Below are 24,188 nucleotides of genomic sequence, written 5' to 3'. Positions count from 1 at the left end.
ACTGCGTGCGCGTGAGCAGCCACTGTTGTCAAGCGACTCGGGATCGGAGACGTATTCCGACCATGCAATGCAACAGGTGTAAGCATTGAAATGCCGACACGAGAAATGAAAATCGGTTGCATCCAAAAAAACTTCGATTGCACTGGACCAAGGAGCGGCACCATAGCCAACTGGGTGGCTTAATATTGGAGATAACATGTAGATTGTGCTTGTCGTCATGTACAAAACATTTGGGTGCTGAGCAGCCATGAAATCACACACTCGAACGGTGACACGCTCAGAAAAATTGAGCCGTTACTGACGTTCAACGTATGATGAGCAATGGCTTTCGAGATTCTCACTCAAGCAAGTTGTGACCGAGTCTCGAGGTTATGGCCCAGGTTGCAGTAACTCAAGACAACACTGAAACGGCAACACCTGCCGCAGGCAGGCAGCAAACGCGTCTGTAATGGGAGCGTACACAAAGCACTCAGGCATCAATTTTATCAGGTGACGAGGGGCGCGACCAGCGAATCCGCCCTGTGCCATCGACCGGAACACAAAGGCAGGTATGCATGGCGTGAGTTCCACGACTTTGTTTGAAACTTTTGAAAAGCGCTGGCCGGCATGACAACTTGACAACGCACCGGTGGTATCCGAGACGAAACAGTGACGACCCATCTCAGCAGACCAGGTCATGGTCCAATCGCCTGGGGCAAGCTCACGTTCGACTGCGGTCAGGTAGGCGTCATACTCGAGCAGATGGCGTTGAATGTACTCGAGCGACAGCTCGCCCGCTACAAAGTCCTCGAGTCGTGTGGCCATGGCCACGCTCCGTCGCACATGCTCAGGGACATCAGCATCACTGGGATGTAAGAGCATTGTCACAACAAGGCGCATTGATGAGGTGAGCTTTTGCCTGCCACTCAGACTCGAGCCCAGGGGTCATGCCGAAAGATTTGAGTCTGACGATTCTCGGCGCATGCATACCTGGTGCCAAGGACATTGGCACGCAGCACCAGATCGTCAAAGCGTTTGCGGCATTGTTTCCGAGCCAGTGCTTTGCGCTTCAGCTCTGCCACACGGTCAGCCTTGAGCCCTGCTGCAGCTCGGCCTGAAGTATTATCTGCACTCTCTGGTGGTGGTGGGCTGGGCTCCGGTCGCGGGGGTGACGGAGGCACCCACAGGCTGCTCAGGTCATCCTACATCGTGGGGCGGGGGCAGGGGGAGTTGAGCCTGAAGTAGCGGCAGCGGTAGCTTGATCCAAGGTATGGTGCGACCCAAGTGCTCCAGACATGCAAGAATCCTGACCAAGCTGGCATCGCTTGCAGACTCCGAGTCTGGTGTTTGGGCTCGACAGCTCTGAAAAAACTGCACAGCGGCCGTCCAGGGGGCTTGGTGCTAAGTTTGGAAAGAAGAGGCAACCAAGGACAAAAAAAAAAATCAAAAAGCAGATGAAATGATGGTCAATGCGAGGGCAAATTCCACAAGGGCAGGCGTGCTGCACGCAGGGCAGACCTACCAGAGGGTAGGCTGCAATGATATCTTCAGTTGACATGTTGGGGTCTAATGTCACTGATTGGGGCTCGTCTGTGGCCGCCTCTTGGGGTTCGGGGGACGGAGCAACGTCTTGCACTTCTGGCTCGGCATCCATCAAAGTCTCAGACTTTGTATCATGGTCCGCCTCCACCTCGGACTGATTTGAGGCAACCGACTGGACATGCAGAGCGTGCGGGCGTGAGTTTGCTCGTGTTCAACGCGTGCTGCTTGTGTTGGGACAGAAACAAGTGAGGTGACGGGAAGAAACGACGAGCAAAGATGCAAAAAGGACCTACATCCTGTGCTGGCGCGGCCGTGGTTTTGGCAGCAATTGCCACAGACTCTGTGCTGGCTTGAGCAGGCCCTTGCGACGTAAGGGGGGCGGTGGTGTTCTGGTCGAGGTCATTGCCATCGTCCTCGCTTTCACTGCTATAGTTGAAAGTCAACAAGCCAGATCGGCCAGCCATGCTCGAGGTCTTGCGGCTCAAGCCAAACAGTGCTCCACCGCAAAGCCTGTCATTAGCAGTCTGGTAAGTGAGCGCCACTCGAGCACCGTGTGACTGCAGCCTGGTACTGAGCTTCACAACAAAGCGTCCTAGGAGCCCCGCCGCCGCCCACGATCTGAAATGATACTTTTCGGGTATCGAACCACAGCTTCCAAACGGACCGACCGGTTCACACAACACGGGAGATGCTCCGCCTCGAGGCTGTGCACCACTTTCACGTCCAGAGGGTCCACCCACCAACCGCGACCATACGCACCAACAACGACCAAGCTCTCAATAATACCGAACCCAATACCAATACGAATACGGATACAGATCTACGGATCCAGATCTACGGATACGGATTCGGAGACCGAGACCGAGAGAGCGAGAGAGCGAGAGAGCGAGAGAGAGAAAAGTTGTGCACGAGGTGTTGACAACAGAGCGTAAAAGTCTGACATTATTGACGTTGCCGCTGGATTTTATGCGCATATTATAGACTTGTTGTAGATTTCATGCAAAGCATAATGTTATTTCAAGTATTAAAAGGAGGTGCTTGTGGGCCCGAGAACTGGCCCTGTTATTTGTCCGTGTGTGTGTCGGTCCATTTGATAAATAGGTGTGTGGAACTGGTGTTGCCCGAGCAGAGGCGCAACTAGTGACCGTTACATACGGTGAGTGGCTGCTTGACGGGCGACGCGACGTGTTGGTGGCGACGGCGGAGCTTGGTCTGGCTTTGATTTCCCTGCCCCTGCCCCTGTCCCTGCCCTCGCCCCTGTCCCTGCCCCTGCCCCTGCCTACTTATGGTTGGGGTTATTTGTCCTCTGATTTGGTAACGGAGTTCTACCCGTCTCCTTCTCTCCTTCCCTACATCTCTCTTCCATCTCTCTCGCTGATCTCTTTCCTCTTTCCCTGTCCCCTCTCCCTCTCCCTCTCCCTTTGTGCTCGCTCTCCGTGTGTTGTCTGTGCCTGCAAAATGCCTCGGTATCCAAATGTCTCATTCGTTTTCGTGCTTGTTTCCGTTAGTTTGCCTGGCCAAAACTAGAAGATGGCGCAGGCGGGTGCCCGGCTTTTGGCCGAGGCCAACGGTATTGATGATGGTGACTTGAAAGACCCGGCGCTGCGCGTAAGCACAATTCCATCCAGCGCCACGGCCACACCCAACCCCTTTCTTCAGCTCACCCTTGCTCGTCTGGTCCTTTGATACTCCCTTTTTTCCTCTGCTCTTCCCCCCCTAGTCCCTCGACGGCTCCCTCCGCTGCCCCATTTGTCAAGGCTACTTTAATCACCCCGTCCTGCTGAAGACCTGCTCTCACAATTGTCAGTCCCCAATGCGTCTGGGATAATCGGCACTCAAGGCCTCTGCCACATGACGCCCCATGTGCTCACGAGCCGCCATCGTGCACCTCTGCCTCTCCTGCAGTCTGTTCCGAGTGCATCCGTCGACACTTGACGCAGCAAACACGCAACTTCAAGAAACAGTGTCCCATCTGCAGCAAGGTAGCATCGTCCTTCAACGCTCGCCCTCGCAGCTTCATGGTGTTTGCTCTGTACGCTCACGCACACCTTGATGTGCCAACCTCCCTCAGGACTGTGGCATCTCGGACATGATTCCCAACATCGGATTGAGTCACGTACTCGAGATGTACCGCCGCGCCAAGTAAGAAGCACCTTTTTTTTTTGTTTGTTTGTTTAGTGAGGGGTTTGGGGTTGCATCTTTGGGGTTGCATCTTTCCTTCAACAAGGATGAGGCGCCATGCCTTGATGGTGTGCTTGTTGTACCTGCTGCAGACCACTGCTACTGCGCAAAGCCCAGGCTGGCGAGACAATGCCCCCTGCCACAGAGACTGGAAATGACGTCAACACCGCTGAAGGCGCGCTGCCCGTCCCCTCTTCGCCGCCCACAGTCGCATCTCCACAGGCGCAATCAAAGCGCTCGAAACGAAGCGCACGCTCTCAGGGGCCCAACGCCCAAGCTGAGCCTTCCGTGACCACACCCAGTAGCAAAAGGGCCAAAGCCCATGCCCCCAAAACCGTGCAGTGCCCCGTCTGCGAGGCCTTGGTCCCTGAGAAACTCATCAACCAACACCTCGACACAAATTGCGTCCTCATCACCGATCGCAAGGCCTCCCTGCGAAGCTCACCGGGCAACGGACCTCCCAGCTCTACCCCATCCAGCTCCGAAGCCCCCGTTGCTCCTCTACCCGCTACGATACAGCCTGCCATTGCCACACACGCTCCCCAGCCGCCGCCTGATTTGGCAAGCACAGCCACCGCTGGTGCTCAAGTAGCACAGAACGTGCCTCCTCCGCCTGCTACAGAGACAGCCTCAACCGGCCCTACCCCTGTTCAGGCTTTGGCCTGTGCTAGCACGTCGGTTTTGCGCACGCTTCATGCTCGACCGCCCTCTGCTGCTGCACTGTCGGGTGTGCACCTGCACCCGCGGCACTCACCTTTGACCTGCATTCTGCCTCCAGTGCCATTGCTTCTTCAAAGCGACCTCCAATGCCCAAAATGGTGTACGCCCTTCAAACCCCCAAGCAGCTTCGTTCCGTTCTCAAGGGCCTTGGGGTGCGTCAAACGCACCCTTGCAATATTGCTTCCCTGTTGCTGCAATGGCTCAACCACTTGCTCACCCGGATTCGCTTTCGCTCGCTCTATCCACACTATTTCTGCTTGTCATACTCCTCCCTTTGTCGTTATTTTGCAGTTGCCAATGGATGGTGGCAAGGCCGAACTGACCTGGCGTCACCAGGAATATTCATTGCTGTACAACGCACAGTGCGATGCACTCAACCCGTTGTCCAGTATGTCCGCCTCGACCGCGTCTGCACTTTTCTCGCGAGTGTTGCGCCGCTTCGACTTGGATTCATTCAACCGTCTCTTTGTGCTTCGACGATAGACAGCCAATTAGTCCAGGAGGTCATTCGGCGCGAACGCGAGCGCCGCCTAACCTCCACGCAGACAAAAGGCAAACAGGTCTGGTCTGATCGATGCATATGGTTTGCATTTGGCCATGCTTCCTAAATTGGTCTGTTTTGCTCAACTCGGCATGTTAGTTATTGGACTATACCGTCCGCGATGGGGCGCAAAAAATTGCCAAAGGACAATCTGGCTATGTTCGCACTCATGCAGCCCAATTTAAGGAGCTTCTGCAGCGAGCGCGACAAAATCTAAATTACAAGCCAAAATCGGTAAGCTTTTAAAAGCTTGCCATGCTCATTGCTGTGCCTCACATTCTTGCCTCAACCCAGATCCTTCTCCGTCTCACTCTTGTTCTTTCTCGAATCCGTGCACCGTGACATTCAGCTGAAGCGACTGCGTCGCAAGCGCACATCACGTCGTTTGACGCCCGACGAGGCCCAAACCTCTGACCAAGTAAGACTGGCCATGTGCACCACAACATCATTTCTTGACTGCGTGGTTCCTCTACCTGTGGTCCGGTTATCAATATGACGATGACATCTGAGTCCTGAACCCTCTTCTGATGTGTTTGTTCTGCGCAGCTTCCACCAACAGAGCCTCTGCTCGCTACTGCCTCACGTCTGCCAGAGCACCTTCCACCCACTGCCGTGCCCGTTAAGAGGTCTCAGGACCGCACGCCTCCATCTTCCAGCAGTAGTGGCGCCAAGAACCCGTCACACGGTCCTCCTCTCGAAATGAATACATCTCCCGCGCCCGCCACGACAAGCGCCTCGTCGCCCATCATCCTGTAATCGTGTGAGCCAGATTGAGCGGGGCAGCAAAAAAAAAAAAAAATTAAAATCAAAAGCCTTCCTTGTCACAACGAATAAGAACATGGCGCCGAATTCAAAGTACTATTTCGATTCTGGCTCTGAGGTGCGTTTTCGCCAGCACCAAAGGTCACGGATGCGTAGGCTGACGCCTCGATCCATCAAATCTCTGTGAGAACAAATCAAACTTCCCCTTGGTTTGAAATCGAGCGTCCATCTCTCGACGTAATAAACAAACCAATGCGAGAAGACTAGTTTTTGACACGACTCGAGCAGACGGCGAGCAGGAAGAGGTTGGGGCGCTGGAGACATTCAATGGCGCACGGTGATCCTATTAGACCTCGGCGGGAGGCGCCATTTCCAGAGGCATGCTCTCATAGCCGTGGTTTTCGACCAGACGCTGCGTCTGCGCCTCTGTCGCCAGCGTGACCGCATGCGCATTCTACCCAGCGTGCACGGCGGCCGCGCATGAGCGCAGACTCAAAAAGAGTTTTCAAGAATGCAAGGCATACCTCAATCACATCGGGAGACAGGAAGCGCTGGGCTGCGCGCAGCACATCCTCCCTACTGGCATCAAGCAATCGCTCTCGTCTGCAACCATTGGGGTCAGAGTGAGGTTGACATGTCTGCGAGCACGTGCTGAATAGCGGGGAAGCCCGTTCGGGACAGAAGTGTCTGTGCTACACAGTCTATTGAAGAGACACGATCGGTGCGCGACCAACCGCTTCTGCTTCATCGTTGGATCAATATCAGCCATGAACCAGTCACGGCCTCGGCGCCCCGGTGATGATGGGCCGTCAAGCTGTTGGAAGGCCATCAGCTTGGCTTCATTCAAATCACGATCTGAGGCCAAAGAAGAAAGACCAGGCATCATCCAACAACACGTGTGAGCTCTCGCTGGAATGCAAAAGGAATGGCATCAAATGCACCCCATAGCGGCTGACAACCCTCAGTCCAACATGCAGATGTCTCAGAGAAGCTGTGTCAATGCCTGACCAACCTGAAAATTGGCCAGAGGTAATCCACTCGCCGCTCCGCACAAAAGCCTCAAAGCTGTTGCCGGGACTACGACATCCAACGCACACAATCCAACACAACATGAGCCCGAATCAGCAAAGACGCGTATCGACAGTCAGCGCATGCAAAGGAGCTTGCTGACAACGCACTTGGGATCGCGGTAGCTGTAAAACTTGATGGCGCCATCGCCTTGGGTAACACCTCCTCCATAGGCACCGCCCTTTTCGCTGCACGCAACCCGCAGACTCGAGTGAGCTCTCAGCTACAGGGTGAGGGCACCTATACCCCAGTATGTTGTGGATGGATTGGCGCGCACAAACAACGCTGCTTACCGGATCTCGCGATGCAAAAATTTGAGAGACATGATCTTGAGTGCCAGCGTTAGTGCCGCATGGTCGTGGTCCGTATACGTGGTGCCAGGTACCGCTGCTGCGGCAAAGTTCACTACAAGAGTGCGGCAAAGCAATAGTCAGACGCGACGCAACAAAAGTCCCCAGACTGAATGGGCCCCGGATTGACAGGCCCCGTTTGTTGGTGCCAAGCGCCCGGCTAGCGCCTGCTTTCATACCGGCAAAGGGTGTGCTGATTGCTAAGCGAGGCGACTCTTGCAAGCGAGCCAAGAAAGGGGTCTCGCGAAGTGCCATGGTACTGGTTGTGTGGGGAACAACTAGAGTGCCACAATAAGTGTGAGCAGATGTTGGGCAATGGGCAATTTTGAGTCATCGCTCATGGAGTTGAAGACGAAACTTCAGGGAAGCAAACCTCGAGGTGTGATTTCCGGCAGAAAGCTGCCAAGCCTCTGTAAGCTGGTCTGTAGGGTTGCTCCATCAGCGTTGAGAGAACAGCTGGCAATGCCGCCGGTCACGAACGCAAAGAATAAAATGAGCAAGGTGGCAGAGAGTCGAACAACACGAGGGCAAAAAACTGGCAACTAGCGCACCTGGCATTTGGGCTGTACAAAAGCTGATCGCGCATTTGTAGGAGTTCAGCCGCAACATCGGACAACTACCGAGGGCACGGCACCGGAGGAACAGAGATATCAGCCAAATTGAAGGATCAAACAATTCTACACATTGACGTGCCATCGCAGAGTCAACCCCAATCTACGACCTACGTCCTGCTCGGCGGCAAGGCGGTTCAGTTCCAGTACGTGGGTCAGACCACCCAGGGCTTCACTTTCTGCAAGGCCCTCTGATATGGGACTGCCAAGCGCATATTATCAATCCGTCATTCAGAATGGAAGTGTAGTGTAAACACCGAGTACAGCGCGAGAAAGGGAGGCCGGTCGGGTAGGGGGGTTTCTCGGACGAATTGGACTGGCATACCTGGCGGCAAGGCTCATGGCAAAGACATGACCCGTCGAAACGACCGACTCAAACGCCATGGTCTGTCAGCAAGAGAGGTTTCTTGTGATGAAGAAGAACAAAGACAAACCATCCTAATGCAAGAGGGCCAAACCAAAATAGCAGCCAACGTACGGCCGACATTTGAAGGGTATTTCTCAGGTGCTGCATGTCATTAACGTGCGCATCCGCAAAAATGTCACGCCACAACCCAAACATGTGATCCAGCTTGCGTTCAAGCGCAGACGATGCCAATTCCAAATACTATGTTCGGCCCGACCGAAATATGTTGCACACCCATGCCAAACGTGAGGTGGAAAAATGAAAGGGCCCACGCTTGCGCTGAGGCACTCACATACCCGGGTGTAGCGATGGAGTTCTGTGTGATGGTGAAGCAAAGAGACGCTGGCGCCAAGCCCACCCGTGTGCTGACGAATCAACTTTTCAAAGTCACGGTAGGAGACATCCCCTGCCCCACAGCTGCCATGACACGCAACGAGCGACATGATCAAAGAGGCGAAGGACAATAGCTTCAAATACCATGCTGGGTGATCCAGTAGATTTCCGTGCGCAACCGTACCTGGTTAGAAGCGTGGTGAAAAGAGGCAGCAACTGATGCTGCTTGGCAGTAAAGTTGGTGAGAGGCAGCTTCATCCGAAAGTACGAGATGCCATTCGTGGGCTGCACGCAGACACCGCGCCGTGACACGAGATGACACGCAAAAAGGGATGAGCACGGTAGCCATATCAGGTAGGTTAAACTTCGGCCACGGGCAAGCACTGAACGCCTGACCTGCTCGAAAATGTGAACAGCACGTTCCCCCATCTGCTGCACTTGGCGCTCCGGATAAGCCCGGATGCGCTCAACGTCTTCCACGGCCAACGATGGCAGGCATGACACGTCCTGGAAAACACCCGGTTGCGTGGAAGTTGAAGATGCCATCAGTGGGCGGTCATCAGAAGGCGGCTGATTTTATTGGTCGGTCACAGGCACGTGAGCGGAATATTCCCAGAGTACATGACCAACCTCCTCGCGATTCTGCTGCTCCAACAGCTCAAGGCCGCGCTGGTAAATGTGCTCCCGATCTTGGTCTGACAAATTGCTGAGAACAGATTGCAGCTTGGCGTGCTCGCGTTGCTCCAGTTCCTACAAGATGACCGGTCGTGAGTGCCGTGGCTGCCTCGGTTGTCGGGACAGGCGGCAGCGAGATCAGCACTGTATTGCCGTGCTTGACGGACCGTGTTGTAGTGGGCATCCGGTGTCATGACCAGAGTAAGGCGGTGCTGGTTGTTCAGGAAGTGCTTGCGAATCAGGTTCTGGGTTTGAGGGGGCGGCCAGTGCACATCCGTGAGTATCTTTGTGACCAAACTAGACCGACGCAGAGAGGGACCGGTGCGGGAGAAACACTCCAGATGCAACGGGGTCGCGGCTGCCATACCTGAAAGAACTGTGGGTCTTGTCGCCAATCCTGCTCAAAGCGATCAATCAGCTGCTGGCCAAGCATCGAGTCCTCAAAAGCAGCTATTCAAGAAAGCCATTAGATGAGAGTGTCGGGGTCATGAGAGAACCTGAGTCGATGTAAAGAGCAGAACCACCGGTCAAAAGCCTTTCAGCGACGTACCACCGCGGAAGAGGGAGCCTATCAGAGAGGTGGCGATGTTCAAGCCAAAATGGGGTTTGACATCCTTTTGCGAAAGCTCAAGAAGGTGCAGGATGCCCTCGACCAGCTACCCGCATTGCAACGAGCGTTGAGGACAGCAGTTCAAGGTGAGCTTGGTGCAGCAAGAGATGAATAAAGGCGAATCGCGAGGCAAGTCTGAACGGGCGCAAACCTCGGGCTCAAACCCCTCCTGTGCAACTTGAGCGAATGTGGCGTCAATCGCCTGCAAAACTTGGTCATGCTGCTCAGGTCCAATGCCTTGAACGCCGATTGCAAAAGATGTCACCTCGGTTGAGCTGTCAAAGCCAGTATTGGGAGTAAACACCTGGGTCAACCAGCAGGCAGTGCAAGGAACATGAGAAGAAGCGTCACGAGAATAACCCCTGGCTGAACATCAAGTAGGAAAATGTTTTAATTGCATTGAAACAAGTGATTGTACCGAGCCGATGCCTTGATCAATCAAGCTTTGGAAAAACGGAGCGTGGTTTCCATCGGTCAACAAGATGCTCAAGACGCGCAGGCAAAAGTTTTCATAGGCATTTGCCGTGTCTGTGAGCAAGAAGGCCACAGACAGCTTGTCCTAGCCAGTCATCAAGTCGAAAAGCAAAGCGCGTGTACGTGAGAGAGTATGGCAAAGATATCAGCGCGGGTCTCTGTCAAGCTTGACTCACACACGCACACACACACATACATACACAAGCTGAAACGCATGTGCAAGGCTTGAATTTTCGCTTCATTAGAGGTCAAGGCCTGGGCTGAAACCTTGATTGACGGTGTTCTTACCTGCTTGGCGGGGTCGACGGCGACCGGATCGGGCGCACAGGAGACCACGTGGCGGCGCGGAGCATCCCAGTGTGTGGTAGTTGTGCGACCAATCACGGCACTCTGCCGTGAAAATTGCTTCAGCACCTGGGCGCGAGAGTTGCGATGGAGAAAGTTGAAGCAAGTAGGGCAGATGAACTTTGGGGCAAATCAGGATGGGTTGACATTTTGAGCAGTGGGCAAAAAGTGCAGACCTGTGTATCGAGAAAGTTGAGATGATCTTCAAGCAAGAGGTCACCATAGGTGATGAAGCTAGCCCGCAAAATCACCCGCAGTGGACACCCGCGTTGGAAGACGTTGAGTGAGCAATAATGGCAAGGACTTGGCTGCCTCTGACGTCTGCAAAAGCGAAACGGGCCCCTCGATTAGCAAGGGGCTGCCAACTCACCAGCTATTGCTGGGGTGATAATGCTGAGCATGAAAGGCCTTCAGTTCGTCGTGGGTCAGGTTGAGAATGTGCAAGGGCTCGCCACCAGATACGTGGCTGTAAATGGTGTCAGGGTGGAGCAGCTGGTGGCTCCGAGTCCAATAGAGCTGGTCCGCGGATGAAAGGGCGCCTTTCATCTCATTGAAGACGACGCCTAGCGTCACCGGCCGGGATTCGCATGTCGGTGAGCACACGGCAGGATTCCACAAGGAGGGTTGAGTGGTTGGCGACAAGGAGGGCAGATGGTGTGGCTGGCGCCTGACCTTTGAATTCAAGCGGGCTCGTTTGATCCATTGGGTCAGCGTGCTCGACGCGCCTGGCCCGAGTTGGACGAAATTCCAATGGCCATCACCAAAATGAGCTTGGCATTGGGCTCGAGTGTGTGCGGAGGCGGCGAATGATAATGAACATACCAGCCTTCCTGGGCAAAGTCTTGAGCTTTGAGAAGGGGAAAGAACACGGCATCGCAGTACACGCTCATCAAATTGACATAGTCTTGAGGATTTGTCGTCGCAAAAGGGTAAACGGTGTTGTCTGGTGCAGTAAAGGCGTTCATAAAGTTGGACAGGGATCTGGGCACAGCTCGCGTGAGCATCAAGCGGTCTGAGGATTCCATAGTTGTGTGGTGCGGGCCAGAATGGGTGACTGTGCCTGCGAGTGGTACTAACCGCGAAAGCATCTTGAAAAAGGGGTCACGGCAAGGATATCGCTCAGACCCACAAAGAACGGTATGCTCCAGGATATGCGGCACCCCCATGCTGTGTGGTCACGAGCAAGGGTGAGGAGGGCTATCTTCGCGGCGCCGGGATGACACGTTGACATGCGTGTTTCTCTATTGAGAGGCCGCGCACCTGTTGGAGGGTGGCGTACGAAAGCCCACAGCAAACGCGTTGTTCTCATCGGCACGCGCGAGGTGCACGTGTTGGGCGCCGGTCGGCTCGTGCTCGAGCTGTACAGCAAGCATCTCATACTCGGTGACAGGCCGAACAGCGGTGATGCGGTAATTTCCAATGGTTTGGCCTGCTTGATAACGGGACTCGGCTAAAAGATGGGGAGAGTCCGTGTTAGCCCGGGGTCAATCGACGACGAACCAGCGTGGGGGATGCGAAGAGCCACTGATGATCGACAACCGGCAGCTGACAGAGGGAGACACGTACCATCAGCGAGGCCTTGGATGCGCGCTGCGCTGGCCACATGCCGTTGTGTGGCTGCAATCGCCTGCAGCCGTACCATGGCTTGATTTGTCACGGCTCGGCCTACTGGCCGCATCCAGCTCGCCATGACGATGGTGATGGAGATGGCGCGTCGCAACTAACATGCAAACCCACATCATGAGGTGCCAACATGAGCCAATACACTGTCACTCCCACACACATCTTCGCGCTCGCACACCCGCGAAGGGTTTAAAAAAAAGAGGTCAAAGAGCTGAGACGACAGCCCATGTTACTGGCGCTGAATCACACCCACACTCCCTCCCCCCTCTTGAGACACGTCATTCACCGCCCCATCGCCCGCGCCTCATCCTCTCACCCTCCTCCTCCGCGATCAGCGTCTGATGAATAAAAATGCTCGCTCTCTCTCTCACTCTCTCTCTCAAACTCTCAAACTCTCTCTCTCTCTCTCTCTCTCTCTCTCTCTCTCTCTCAAACTCTCTCTCTGTGAAAGTCCGCAGAAACTTTAACTTTATCTGACAATTTGCTGCTTTTATACTATACATTAGGTTACATATTTGCTTCAACTTCTTAATATGGCTCCATGTGTACTTCTACAATTACTTAAACTTTTGCTTCATCATGTATAGTTGTTTCTTCATGGCATTTTTTCGGCGGCGCGCAGTGGCACTGAGGGTCTGGGTGAGTTGCCCCAAGCCCAAGGTGGTCGGCGGGAGGTATCCCAAGGTGGTCAATTGGAACAGGAATAAAAAAACAAATACCGTACAACATGGCGAGCCATTCGAACAGCGGGCCGAGCAACAGCATGCTGTTGACCACGTTGAACAAGTACTATACCGAGGCCGAGGGACAGGCCTACCTCGAAGCCCTCTCCAAGCAGTGGTACGACAACCGTTTGGCCCCGACGGCCCTGACCAACAGTGATCTGGCGTTACAGTACTTTGCGCAGCCGGATACCAACGCTTTTTATCAGCGTGATTGCAACAACGAGCGTGTCAAGCAGGCCAACTTTGGGCTGTTGGACCATCAAAAACTCCGTGAAATGCGCGGCATTGAATATGAGGCGCGCGCCGTTCTGCCTCCGTTTTTGCACCATGTTGTGCAGAAGCGACGCTTCAAGCCCTCGCTGGCCCTTGACACGGCCTACTACTACATTCTCAACGGCAACGCATATCAAGCACCTGACCTCAGCTCGCTCATCTCCAGTCGCCTCAGCAGCGCTCTGCACAGCCTCTCCGCCGCCTTCAAGGCTGGTCAAGGGTGCCTCAAGCGTGCACCACAATCCATGAAGCGCAAGGCCGCCTCGGCCAGCAAGCATCAACTCAAATACAAGACACAGGCCGCCTCGGGCATCCAAGCACGGCAGGTTGCCGAGGCACTCAGCGTTACTGTCAACAGCGCTGCCAAAACCGTGGCCGATGCGGCCGCCTCACCTTCAGCCTCACACGCCGTAGTCCCGTCCGAGGAGAAGCCTGACAGCAGTACTGCGGCTTGAATGCCAAAGCGTTCAAGCTGTCCTCTCCCTCTCCCTCTCCCTCTCCCTCTCTCTTTCCCTCTCTCTCGCTCTCTCTTCAGGGCCCTTGCGTTTGTGAAGCTCCCGAATGAGCCCCTTGTCGATACATCCCGGCCTAATCGAGAATAGTTTTTATCATTGTGTCAATTCATTTGGCTCGGCCGTCTACCACCACCGCCCTCCTTTACTTTGACATGTGTTTTGAAGCTGAAGGCTTTGACTCAACTTGCCTGCATCAATGTACTCAGAAAAGTAGATTGTTAAAACACGGCTTTAAATGGCGACCATGCCTAGAGTTACGCGTTGCGTATCCTCAGGCAGCCTCACCGCCACGCACATCACACACTCAACAGTCAAACAAGGCAAGGTGAGACAAGACACAAATAACCGTTTCTTGATCTATGGCGCCGGCAATTCGACGTGAAACGAAGGAAACCCTCAATAGCTAATCCCACGCCATGCCGGCCTGAATCTCTAGTTCTCCGATGCTTGATCCAGATCAAGCAGAGTGCTATCACTGTCGCTGTCCGTGTCACGGTCAAGCCCAGACTTGCTCTCGTCATCGTCAGCACTGGGACCGTGGAAACCACCGCGCCAAAAGTAGCCCAGTTCTCCATGCACGTGACCACACAGTGTCAGTGCCACCAGCATGCTACACCAACGGAAGTTGCAGACGCGGCTTCATGAGACCAGACTCTGCCGCACATACAGGCGGCATGCACGCAATGACGCCAGCGCCATTTTACAGTTCAGCCTCACCTAGGACCAAGATAGAGAAGCGCTGGCTGGGCCGTGTTCATGGCCGCCATGGCCGCAAATGTCAAGCCAAGACCTGCGTACATGACAATTCAACCCAAAGTCTGTGAAGAGCAGTTTTTCACGCCCATTTCTTCGCACAGGCCAACGTTGATGCGTCCAAAGCGCCTGGAATGGGGTTTGAAAGCTCTTCAGCACAGGATTCAACGCACCAGTGATGTAGGCAGCCAGGGCAGTCCAAAAGTAATGCAAGTGACGCAGAGCGCCTAGCCCACGCGAGCTTGGCACAACACCTCGATACTTGAGGCGAAGGCAATCCCAGTTGATGGCATACACGACGGCAAGACCCGGAAGCAAAATGTCACCAAACCCCAGGACACCCAAACCCCTACGCGCATGACCAACCACCCAGAGGATTGGACGAGTGGAGCACCAGGTGGTCAAGGCACATCGCAAGGTCAGCAAGAAACATGGCATGGCAAGCGGCCAAAAGGATACGATGATAATCTCGAAAAGATTGTTGCGTGGCACAAGGCATCACTACCAACCGATAGCAATAGTCGCTTTCAAAACGCGGCAACGTGAGAACCAGAGGCATACGCTCAGTGCTGCCACTGCCGCCCTATATTGATTCAATCCACATCCCGACAGGCAAAGGTCCATCATCACCATGAGAGAGACATTGCGACGGCTATGCTAACCGTCTCAGATCACCTTGCCCAGACTCAAGGGGATAGCCGTGCGGCGGAGTGCACACTCACCGTGGCAGCCTTGACCATGACCGAATCGTGGCTTTTGGTGATCAAAGGCGTGATAAACACGAAGAAGACGTCGTAGATGGGAAAGATTGTCAGCAATAGACATATGCTCTGACCGGGTGGGTCGCGGGAAGCAAAAAAAAAAAAAAAAAAAAAAAAAAAAACCTGGCTGTGAGTTACTCAGCAGTGAAAATTGTGAGGATTGAGCCAGAAGCCGAACGAAAGCCACCGCACCTGGTAAGTCGCCACGCGCAAGACGTTGAGGGCATTGATCAGTAAGCACATGCCCAAAATGTCTTGCAGCACCCAGGCATTGGGCTCGTGGCGGATGCAAAACCATGTCACACCCATGCTGTTCACGTGATGAAGGAAACAGGCGGTGACACGAAGACATAGAGAGGTATGCACGGGACAAGAATACAAGCGGACAATGAGTGGGGCCTGATTGGTTGGACTGCTCATGCACGCCGCGCTGACCAACCATAATCCAGGAAGTGCAGTGAGGCAGTCGTAGACGGTGAGCACGAAACCCCATTTGGTGCACAGGATGGATTGTTGGGTGGAGCCCGTCGACCAAGGCCACCAGGCTCGCAGAAGAGCTGAGCTGGCCGAGGTGCTACCAATGACGAAGAATATCATAATCACATAGACGAGATACTGCGGCCCGAACAGCCAGCAACCAGTTCAGATGAGGGCGAACCAGAAGTAGGCGTTTGAGCTAAGTATGCAAGGTCGGAGAGGGTGCGCAGGTTTGAAACGCACGGCGTAGAGAAAGTAGAGGAGGAGGAGAAGGCAGGAGGCCCACACCACCAGGTAGAGGATGAAGCGCCAGGTGAAGACGACGACGTCATCTTCTTTGGCTTCTTCAGCCATGGTCTCGGCCTCATCGGTCTGGTTCACCAGCGGTTGGTAGAGCCATTTGACCCGGTCGGCGTGCGAGGACCAGAGGCTGGCCGACACAAGAACAAAAATAGCCATCAGCAAGAATACAAAGGCACTCCCATCTAGTTTGCCTTGGTGCTGGGGATCAACGTGCACTCGGAGCCAGGTTGAACGGTTTGGCGCTACGTCCAGGCGGTCTGACACCATGATCACGCTGCAATTGACGCCATCATAGTCTGTATCCTGGGCGGCGACGGGGAGGGTCTGAGTAGATCCATGTCCAGGCAAGGATGCCATGTGGCCAAATGCGCCAGGGCAGGCGAGGTGTCCCATGTGAGTCGAAGAGCTGGCAAGGGGGCCACGACGGGCGCACTGGCGCAGGGGTAGTGACATACCACATCGCTATCTGGAGTTGAGACAATGAGGATGGCGGCAGGGGCATAGGGGGTTAGTGCCAGAACCTTGTCAGAGAATGTACAGTTGCCTCTCTTGACAAGTGCGACGTTGCCTAAGGCCAGGGGTAAGGCGGGTCGCCGTGAGACCCGTCTGTCACAACACGCAGACCTCGGTGTCTGTCAAGAGACGCAAAGCCAAGTCGACCCGCCACGTGCCCACGAATGGACAAGAAGTGTCCAGGGTATCTAGTGATGCACGAGTTGGCATACCGGCAAGCTGATCTCCATTCTGGATGTGGGTTTGATTTGAGCTGGGATCAGGACACGCCAGCTCCGGCGTGACAACGATCAAGGGCACGTTTTGGACGGCCACTCGACCCCAGCGTGTCTCCTGCAGCCCGCAGTCTACCAAGACCTCGTTCCCTGCCCCCGTCAGCTTCACCTTGACTGCATCCCCACGCGCCTCCAATGCCAGGAGCCCCACCAGTAGCAGCCCGAGCCCCGACCATCGAGCAGTCACTTGGCGCAACATCCCAATTTAATTTTTTTTTTTTTTTTTTTTTCGCTCTCTCTCTCTCTCTCTCTCTCTCTCTCTCTCTCTTGAAAAAAGTAGCTGACACCCCTGTAAGTATTTTACATATGAGATATAATGGTATAATGCTTAACGCTTTTCGACCAGGAGCAAGTATCACAGATCAGGCTGTTGACTTTTTTATGTATTTTACTTGTAAACATGCGCTTGCGGATGCGATGTGATCGCATGCATGAAAGCAGTTTTGGGGACGGGCACGAGCGGCGGTGGCTGAGGACAGCATGGGAACATGTTGGATTTGATCATCAAGAGCGGCGCAGCATCAAGTCATCAACTCTCAACACAGTGCGCCTTCTTCTTCCCCGTGTGATGAAGCGTACATCGGGAAGAAGAGGGCGCACTGAGCTACATGAATTTTATTGATTGTTTGTAACATGGTGTCAGCACATTCTGGAAGGAGAGTCGTGGATGATGAGATGGGCTGATGATCATCACGGCTTGCGCATTGGTTGATGATCATCATGGACTCGGAGACTGGAGAGGCAACCCCTTCGCCTCTCGATGGCCCTTGCCAGCGGCTTGCAGCTGAGGGCGCCCCTACCTTGAAATTGCCATTGGGCCCTTGCTGATTACCACCTGCTTCGAGAAGCAAGCGGTTGGCGAGCTGTCTCGATCAAGTTCAAGTGCAACCTGGCACGAGACGAATGTCATTTTACATCTGCCAGCTACCAGACCAAGCTTTTCAGACTTTCTTATTTATTTCCGCTTTTACGCAAACAAACAAGCACCAACTTGACCGACCAGCAGCATGGCCATGTCTCTGTTCAACGATTACGCGCTCGATGAGCCCATGCGGGGCTTTGGCAACGGCATGGGTTCGCGCGAACTGACCCGCTTTGGCGCTTGCGACATTGAGGTGCGTCAACAGTACCCGTATCGCGACGAGCGGCGCTCGCAGGCATCTCGATGGGACATTGCAATTTTCCCCGCTATTTCCTGACTCTTTGTGTTGTGTTGTCCATTCCAAAACTTGAATCGTTGCAGGAGCGCCCCAGTGCGCACATTTTCCACGTGGATGCCCCGGGACTGCGTGACGAGGACATTGACGTTTCTGTGCGCGACGACAACACGCTGGTGATTCGCGGCGAGCGCCGCCGTCAAAGCGATGAGGAGGACGAGGGACACCACTGGCGCCGGGTCGAACGCTCGTATGGCAGCTTCACCCGCTCTTTCCGCCTGCCCGATGACGCGGATGTCAGTCACATTGACGCCAACTACCGCCACGGCGAACTGATTGTGAGCGTGCCAAAGATGGACAAGCCCTATTCTCGCTCGCGACGCATCAACGTGCACGGTGATCACCGTAATAACCAGATTGAGAACCACTAAATGATTGACAACCTGCCCATGACTATGGCTATATTCGTACTTGTGTGATCGTGGCGCGTGCATTGTGTTCCTCGTGCAGTTGCACTGCAGAGAACGCTTCGTTGAGTGTGCGCAATCCCAATTGACCTGTTTTATCTACATTCAGATGTGCGAGTACGCCACCATTTTCATACACCATGATTCGCCACCATTTTCATACACCATGATTCATGGCCTTGTCCAACACTTTGCGGGAAGGCCATTGGCACAGTGACGCCGACACCGGCAAAAGGTTCCTAGATTTTAACACACAAAAACAAAAACGGGTAGATGGGTCTTGATATCGGGTCGCATATCTATGGCCGACTGGCGGCATCAAGCACGGCGTTGGGATTGGCGAGCTTAAGCTCGGGTATAGGAAAGCGCTGGCCCGCGGCACTGTCGAGCTCAAAGTACTCGCCGCATTTGGTGTTGCCCTTGTGCCAAGTGCCCTTGAAGCACCGTCGCTTGGTCACGTAAAAATAGCTGCCCTCACCCTCTTTCAGATCCTCGGCCCATTGTCCCTCGTAGCGATTGCCATCCTCTATCCCAACAGGAAGGCAGGTGGCACGCAAAGGCATGGCGACGAGCCGATGAGTCCGCAGCAGCCAACATGTGCGCAAAGCGACACTGCCACACACGCAGAGACCGGACCAGCAAAGGCCCAACGGACGCAGCACGAGATCACGCACTGAGGAGAAGCAGGCCCAGGCCATGGCGCATGTCATCAAGCCATTCGCCCTCATAAATGCTGCCGTCCTCGTAGTACATGCGACCCCAGCCTTCGCGGTTGCCTTCCCGCCATTCGCCTTCGTACTTTTCCGTGCCTTCGTCGTTGAAGAAGAAGGACCCTTGCCCCTACGAAACCCGACCAGCCAGGTGCAGGTTGGTGAGGCACGCCCTCTCCCAAGCGGAGCACGGACAGAGAAGGTGGCAGTCCGCTGGCGCTAGCGCACGGGAGGCGGCTTCGTACGTGTTGCAGTCCTGCTTCCCAATTGCCGAGGTATTGCTTTCGAAGCTTGCCGTTGCTCATGAAAATACTGCGCCAACCAGAATCCGACCCCACGACACCGAGTGAGTCGACCCGTCCACAGGCCCCACAACCGGCCATGGCACGGTGGCGTTTGCATTGAACCTGCTGGGCCCGCACCTGTAGACACCATAGCCTTCCTGGCGGCCGTCCATAAAGTCCCCTTCGTAGACAAACCCGTGCTCCCGACTGGTGTAGCAGCCCTTGCCTGAGCGCGGGGAGGCAGAGTACAGCGACAGACGCGGTGAGGCAAGAGAAAAATCCCAGACCGCACGGTCGCGAGTGGTTCATGGGGCCCTCCTGAGTTGAGCTAATGGATGACCGTGCCCAAGCAGCCAGATGCTGCAGGAACACACGGAAACCAATCAACCCCCGACCCACCATGCATCTGATCGTCACGCCATTCGCCCTTGTAGGTGTCGCCATTGGGAAAGGTGATTTGTCCGAGCGTGCCATTTCGCTGAGCTCGGCGCTCATTCACCTTCCACTTGGGCAGCGTTGAAGGCGGCAATGGCATCCTGTCCGATACGCCGCGTGCCAATAACGCATCAACCACCCTCAATGCCGTAGGTCTTCGTCCGGCCTTGACCACACGACCCGACCTGCGTCAGCTACCGCCCAAGAACAGAGAGCGCGAGAGCGAGAGCGAGAGAGAGAGAGAGAGAGCGCGAGAGAGGCAACACAATCCTTGCGACGACGTCGTCAAGGCCCGGAGACTGATAGTCTGACATCAAGACTCAAAATTGTCAGAAGAAGTTGACTACCAGATGTGATGAATGAGGATGAATGACAGTTGGTCGAAACCTCGTGGTGAGGTTTGAGCCCGTGGTAGCACTTTTTTTTTGTCTTGGCCCTCGGATCAACGCGTGAGTCATGATCGCGGTCGATTCCGACCCAGCGCAAAAGAGAGGATTTGCTCCTCGAGCAATGGCAGCCAGTCTAACGACTGGTGTCGCCGTGGTCGGCGCCCGGCGCCTGGACCATGGGTGATGATGGACAGGGGTCTGCAACATGTTCTGCTTTGCCAGAACTTGGATTGCGCTCGTCTTCAACACCCGACGATGCAAGTGGGTGACACCGATGGATTTTGTTGTGCTGCCTGCTCTCGCCTGGCGCCCTTTGGGGCATCCAGGCGTTGAGTCGAGTGCCGCACGCAACCCTCGGTTATATCCTGCGATATCTCTGAGCATTGCACGTCATGCTAGTGACGGTTTTCCAATTGACAAAAGAGTGCAAGTGCCATCGGTTGTTGCTCGCCTTTGGTGAAGGCAGCCGGTGTGTGCGGCGATTGAGCGCTCGAGGCCATGGACAAATTGGAGCATTTCTTCCAGCTGTGCGCGTTGCGTTGTTGTATCTCGGAAAACCTGGCGGTGGTGACGCTGTGAGCGTTTCCATCTTGGGCTTCCAATGATGATATAACATCGGTTCGTGGCAGCGTGGAGATTGCCCGAGTTGATCCATGTGCTCGACCTGGCCTTTTTATCTTACGTCAACTCGGCTCCCTCCTGCCGTCTTCTTCCATCTTCATGGTGCACGGGCCTGTTCTGGATTCAATGATTGAATATCGCATGCGAGAGTGGTGTCAAACACGTGGTCTGGGCCGTGGTCAGCTTGTGTGTCGAATGAGGAAGGCTAGGCGCGGTGCATGCACCCTGTCAATGACTTTCCTTGTTCGGCGTCTTGCTTGATTACACGCGCTCGTCTCCTCGTCTTCACCTCCATCTCTCTGATATTGTCATTGTATCCAGCAGGTTTCTTTTGCCTCGTGGGATGTGAATTTGGCTGTGTGATGGGGGGATGGGAGTTGAATCACTCTTTTTCTCTGGCAACCTATACACTTTGCAAGCTGTGTCTCTGCTTTCTCAAATGGTACATGCCCATGTGCCTTGGGACGCCCTCGTGATGTTGATATACGTCAATCCGAGCAGCGAGAGATGGACTTGCACGCGCGCCCATGGATAGACCACCGTTGGGGATCTCTCCTTATTGGGCAGTGTGCTGGCCTCATCGTCGGCGACGCCGCGTGGCTGTGACATTGTCTATCCCACATGCATGCGCATGGCCTCGCGGCGGGCCAGCTCGTCTCTTTTGCCTGTGTGTTGGTATTTCTTCGTATGTGTTGCCGTTATACTCACCTCGTTTCTTCTTTTTTTTGTCCTTGATCTTGTGCAGAGCCATGGGTATTGATATCCGCCACCACCACGCCAAGAAGGGCCGCCGCACGGCTCCCGAGTCGGAGGACCCCTATCTCCGCCTGCTCGTGAAGCTGTACCGCTTCCTTGCGCGCCGTACCGAGTCCAGCTTCAACAAGGTTGTCCTGCGCCGTCTCTTTATGTCGCGCATCAACCGCCCTCCTCTCAGCCTCTCCAAGCTCATGACCCACATGAAGAAGCAAGAGTCGAAGATTGCTGTCATTGTCGGTACCGTCACCGATGATGTCCGCGTCATTGAGGTCCCCAAGCTGACCGTCTGCGCTCTGCGTGTGACCGAGTCTGCCCGCAAGCGCATCCTCGCTGCCGGTGGTGAGATCATGACCTTTGACCAGCTGGCCCTCCGTGCCCCCACTGGCCAGAACACCGTCCTGCTCCAGGGTCCCCGCAAGTCTCGCGAGGCCGTCAAGCACTTTGGTGCCCCCGGTGTGCCCCACTCGCACGTCAAGCCCTACGTCCGCTCCAAGGGCCGCAAGTTCGAGAAGGCCCGTGGTCGCCGTGCCTCTCGTGGCTACAAGGTCTAAAGCGCCTCCTGCGTTGCGCTTGGACCCCCTCGCAGTTTTTTCCACAATTGATGAGGGCTTTTTGAATTTGATGATCTTGTGTCTCACATGTCAAGCAAACAATCCAAACTCGTCACAACACGCTGTGCAGTCGTGCGAGTCCAATCTGATTCTTGCCTTGTTATGGGAGAAAGCAGCGGGGGAGAAGGGTCCTCATGCTACCAACTGACATGGTGTCGCGCGTGCTGCTACCAAGTGATAGTGTCTTTTGCATCTTACAAATTTTTCCTTCATTTTCTTTACAAAAAAAAAAGTCCCCAACATGCCACCCCACCCTGCTACACCTGCAATGTAAGAAGAACGCTTCATCTTACAACAGCAAAAACAGAGGCGAATTGTCACATGTAAGATAAAGCAGCGAGAGCGGGGCGAGGTGGAAATCTTACATTCCCGATGCACAAGTGTGGCCATTCAACGTTATAATGTTATGTGATGGGATGTTCAAGTGTGGATTTGGATGACAATGGGGTCTTTTTTTTTCTCCCCCATCGCCGCAGGCTACATTTCTCTAGTCGCTGGTACGTGACAAGCCCCCTGGAACCTGCCCGAGCTCGGGGCGGGCCCGCCGCTGAAATGCCTCGGGGAAGATGAGGGAATGGTTGCTGGAACCCGGTGGATCGGTGTGTTTTGGGAGCAGTGGTCTTGGTGATTGATGCGTCGTGTCGTGGGTGTTGTTGCCACTTTGACTGCCGTTCCTCAAAACACACATCTCGGTGGTGTCCAGAGCGGGCGGTGTCGAGGGGAGGGAGAAGGGGTATCCTGATGCCCCCCCTCGGTGGGTCACCGCCCACCTGCACTTGCCGTGAATTGCTCCCCGAGTGCCTTTGCCATCTGCGCACACGCACGCTGCCATTCATCGCCAGCTCCACGTTGACGCCACCCTGTCCTCCCTTCGCTCCCATCACGCTCTCTGCTCTTGTCTGTCATTCTTTCTCTGTGTGTCTGTGTTTGTCTCTCTCTCTGTCTCTCTGTCTCTCTCTCTCTCTCTCTGTCTCTCTCTCTCTCTCTCTGTCTCTCTCTCTCTCTCTCTGTCTCTCTCTCTCTCTCTCTCTCTCTCTCTCTCTCTCTCTCTCTCTCTCTCTCTCTCTGTCTCTCTTTCTCTCTCTCTCTCTCTCTCTCTCTCTCTCTCTCTCTCTCTCTCTCTCTCTCTCTCTCCGCTCTCTCTCTCCGCTCTGTCACTCAAAAAACCGTTGTGGCCGTTTTTTTTCTTGTTTTCTTGTGTTTTTAGGCCTTTTGGTCTTCGTCCTTCTCTCTCACTCGAGAGTGTTGTGTGTGTGTTTGTTGTTTGTTCTGTGGTCGCTGCTTCCTTCCTGCCCGTCTTTGGATGGTTTGCCGCTGCTGGTGGGGATTGACCCGCGCATCGCTGCACATTGGTTTGCTAGCCTCATGTCCATCTATCCCTGCTCTTCTTCTTCTTCAGGCAAGTTGGCCAGCTAGGTTTCGTATCTTGGCCCTTGGATCAGCATCGCTACCCCTTTTGTGAGCAGCGCGGTTGCTACCTACAACCGCATTCCCCGACACGCCGTTCGGTCCTGGGGACCGACGACACAATGGAAGAGAACGTTGTTGCTGTCCTCGCAAACATGAAGAAGTCTGGCCCCCAATCCGAAGATGGTGATCAGCCCGCGGCCGTCCCCGACAGTCAGATGGCCCCCGTCCCCACCGACGCCCCCGTCCCCTCCAACGAGTCTTCCGACGCCGCAATGGCAGCTCGCGGTCGTGGTCGCGGTCGTGGTCGCGGTCGCGGTCGTGGACAAGGCGTCGATGGCTCGGATGAAGCCAACGGCATCTCAAACGACGCTGCTGCTGAGCCCGTGGCAGTGGGCCCTGCCGTCCCCGTCACCGGTGACATCAACGTGGGCGTCCAACCTCCCACCACCGGTGATTTGTATGACATGAATGGCCCCTCGGTCGGCCCTGTCCCCGCCACGGACCTAAGCGGGGCCCCCGTCGTCGTATCCGGT

The 24,188-nt window shown here is 54.8% G+C and overlaps 9 protein-coding genes across 9 annotated transcripts in view; 5 read left to right on the top strand and 4 right to left on the bottom strand.

The window, feature by feature from the left end:
• Window positions 1-122: 122 nt before the first annotated feature.
• MONBRDRAFT_36889 (uncharacterized protein) lies at window positions 123-2,373 on the bottom strand. The gene is made up of 6 exons (XM_001745224.1): window positions 2,281-2,373; window positions 1,815-2,113; window positions 1,502-1,693; window positions 970-1,181; window positions 627-844; window positions 123-519 (listed from the first exon to the last, which is right to left on the bottom strand). The coding sequence occupies exons 2-6, from the start codon at window positions 1,983-1,985 to the stop codon at window positions 470-472; spliced, it is 843 nt and encodes a 280-aa protein (XP_001745276.1). The 5' UTR covers window positions 1,986-2,113; window positions 2,281-2,373; the 3' UTR covers window positions 123-469.
• A 678-nt stretch (window positions 2,374-3,051) lies between these two features.
• On the top strand, window positions 3,052-5,719 carry MONBRDRAFT_25024 (uncharacterized protein; the record flags this gene model as incomplete). Its single annotated transcript, XM_001745390.1, has 11 exons — window positions 3,052-3,129; window positions 3,242-3,323; window positions 3,427-3,503; window positions 3,593-3,663; window positions 3,795-4,376; window positions 4,481-4,574; window positions 4,714-4,810; window positions 4,906-4,982; window positions 5,063-5,197; window positions 5,313-5,381; window positions 5,510-5,719. 11 exons carry the CDS (start codon window positions 3,052-3,054, stop codon window positions 5,717-5,719), a joined length of 1,572 nt encoding a protein of 523 aa, XP_001745442.1.
• A 352-nt stretch (window positions 5,720-6,071) lies between these two features.
• On the bottom strand, window positions 6,072-12,202 carry MONBRDRAFT_25023 (uncharacterized protein; the record flags this gene model as incomplete). The annotated part of the gene is made up of 29 exons (XM_001745223.1): window positions 6,072-6,179; window positions 6,250-6,328; window positions 6,460-6,580; window positions 6,738-6,802; window positions 6,904-6,981; window positions 7,087-7,198; window positions 7,323-7,421; window positions 7,517-7,599; window positions 7,695-7,759; window positions 7,869-7,956; window positions 8,080-8,141; window positions 8,233-8,361; window positions 8,457-8,577; window positions 8,678-8,778; window positions 8,890-9,000; window positions 9,124-9,243; window positions 9,336-9,413; window positions 9,536-9,618; window positions 9,719-9,824; window positions 9,930-10,082; window positions 10,197-10,337; window positions 10,541-10,717; window positions 10,774-10,831; window positions 10,968-11,160; window positions 11,270-11,322; window positions 11,420-11,609; window positions 11,675-11,764; window positions 11,978-12,047; window positions 12,098-12,202. 29 exons carry the CDS (start codon window positions 12,200-12,202, stop codon window positions 6,072-6,074), a joined length of 3,039 nt encoding a protein of 1,012 aa, XP_001745275.1.
• Window positions 12,203-12,983: 781 nt separating this feature from the next.
• Window positions 12,984-13,673, top strand: MONBRDRAFT_7828 (uncharacterized protein; the record flags this gene model as incomplete). Its single annotated transcript, XM_001745389.1, has 1 exon — window positions 12,984-13,673. The coding sequence occupies one exon, from the start codon at window positions 12,984-12,986 to the stop codon at window positions 13,671-13,673; it is 690 nt and encodes a 229-aa protein (XP_001745441.1).
• Window positions 13,674-13,825: 152 nt separating this feature from the next.
• On the bottom strand, window positions 13,826-17,074 carry MONBRDRAFT_32222 (uncharacterized protein). The gene is made up of 10 exons (XM_001745222.1): window positions 16,753-17,074; window positions 16,483-16,595; window positions 16,013-16,351; window positions 15,687-15,862; window positions 15,440-15,557; window positions 15,209-15,316; window positions 14,996-15,069; window positions 14,660-14,835; window positions 14,451-14,523; window positions 13,826-14,343 (listed from the first exon to the last, which is right to left on the bottom strand). Exons 1-10 carry the CDS (start codon window positions 17,012-17,014, stop codon window positions 14,166-14,168), a joined length of 1,617 nt encoding a protein of 538 aa, XP_001745274.1. The 5' UTR covers window positions 17,015-17,074; the 3' UTR covers window positions 13,826-14,165.
• Window positions 17,075-18,055: 981 nt separating this feature from the next.
• Window positions 18,056-18,370, top strand: MONBRDRAFT_3340 (uncharacterized protein; the record flags this gene model as incomplete). The annotated part of the gene is made up of 1 exon (XM_001745388.1): window positions 18,056-18,370. A coding segment is annotated over one exon (315 nt), but the record flags the coding sequence as incomplete, so codon positions are not given.
• Window positions 18,371-18,738: 368 nt separating this feature from the next.
• MONBRDRAFT_25019 (uncharacterized protein) lies at window positions 18,739-19,968 on the bottom strand (the record flags this gene model as incomplete). Its single annotated transcript, XM_001745221.1, has 5 exons — window positions 18,739-18,965; window positions 19,114-19,279; window positions 19,395-19,461; window positions 19,572-19,659; window positions 19,833-19,968. The coding sequence occupies 5 exons, from the start codon at window positions 19,966-19,968 to the stop codon at window positions 18,739-18,741; spliced, it is 684 nt and encodes a 227-aa protein (XP_001745273.1).
• Window positions 19,969-21,623: 1,655 nt separating this feature from the next.
• Window positions 21,624-22,301, top strand: MONBRDRAFT_20935 (uncharacterized protein). Its single transcript, XM_001745387.1, has one exon. It carries the CDS (start codon window positions 21,628-21,630, stop codon window positions 22,183-22,185), a length of 558 nt encoding a protein of 185 aa, XP_001745439.1. The 5' UTR covers window positions 21,624-21,627; the 3' UTR covers window positions 22,186-22,301.
• A 510-nt stretch (window positions 22,302-22,811) lies between these two features.
• The window catches only part of MONBRDRAFT_25017 (uncharacterized protein), a gene marked incomplete at both ends in the record, with an annotated part of 2,237 nt that continues 860 nt past the window's right edge, over window positions 22,812-24,188 (top strand). The window contains 4 exons of the mRNA XM_001745386.1: window positions 22,812-22,844; window positions 23,088-23,413; window positions 23,453-23,551; window positions 23,645-24,186. Of these exons, the coding sequence (XP_001745438.1) occupies window positions 22,812-22,844; window positions 23,088-23,413; window positions 23,453-23,551; window positions 23,645-24,186 (1,000 nt within the window). The remainder of the gene's footprint in view (window positions 22,845-23,087; window positions 23,414-23,452; window positions 23,552-23,644; window positions 24,187-24,188) is intronic.

Source organism: Monosiga brevicollis, genomic scaffold, assembly GCF_000002865.3.
Source record: "Monosiga brevicollis MX1 MONBRscaffold_8 genomic scaffold, whole genome shotgun sequence".
Lineage (NCBI taxonomy): Eukaryota > Choanoflagellata > Craspedida > Salpingoecidae > Monosiga > Monosiga brevicollis.
This window is presented reverse-complemented; position numbering and strand designations above follow the sequence as displayed.

Excerpts from the sequence above, each read along its gene's own strand:
- MONBRDRAFT_36889 (XM_001745224.1), bottom strand. The coding sequence starts at position 1,985 with ATGGCTGGCCGATCTGGCTTGTTGACTTTCAACTATAGCAGTGAAAGC. Across the intron at positions 1,694-1,814 it reads CGGCCGCGCCAGCACAGGAT|TCGGTTGCCTCAAATCAGTC; the intron begins GTAGGTCCTTTT and ends CTGCATGTCCAG. Across the intron at positions 845-969 it reads GCCAATGTCCTTGGCACCAG|TGATGCTGATGTCCCTGAGC; the intron begins GTATGCATGCGC and ends CTTACATCCCAG.
- MONBRDRAFT_32222 (XM_001745222.1), bottom strand. The coding sequence starts at position 17,014 with ATGTTGCGCCAAGTGACTGCTCGATGGTCGGGGCTCGGGCTGCTACTG. Across the intron at positions 15,863-16,012 it reads GCTTCATCCTCTACCTGGTG|TATCTCGTCTATGTGATTAT; the intron begins GTGTGGGCCTCC and ends TTCGGGCCGCAG. Across the intron at positions 15,070-15,208 it reads TCATGGTCAAGGCTGCCACG|GGCGGCAGTGGCAGCACTGA; the intron begins GTGAGTGTGCAC and ends GAATCAATATAG.
- MONBRDRAFT_20935 (XM_001745387.1), top strand. The coding sequence starts at position 21,628 with ATGGGTATTGATATCCGCCACCACCACGCCAAGAAGGGCCGCCGCACG.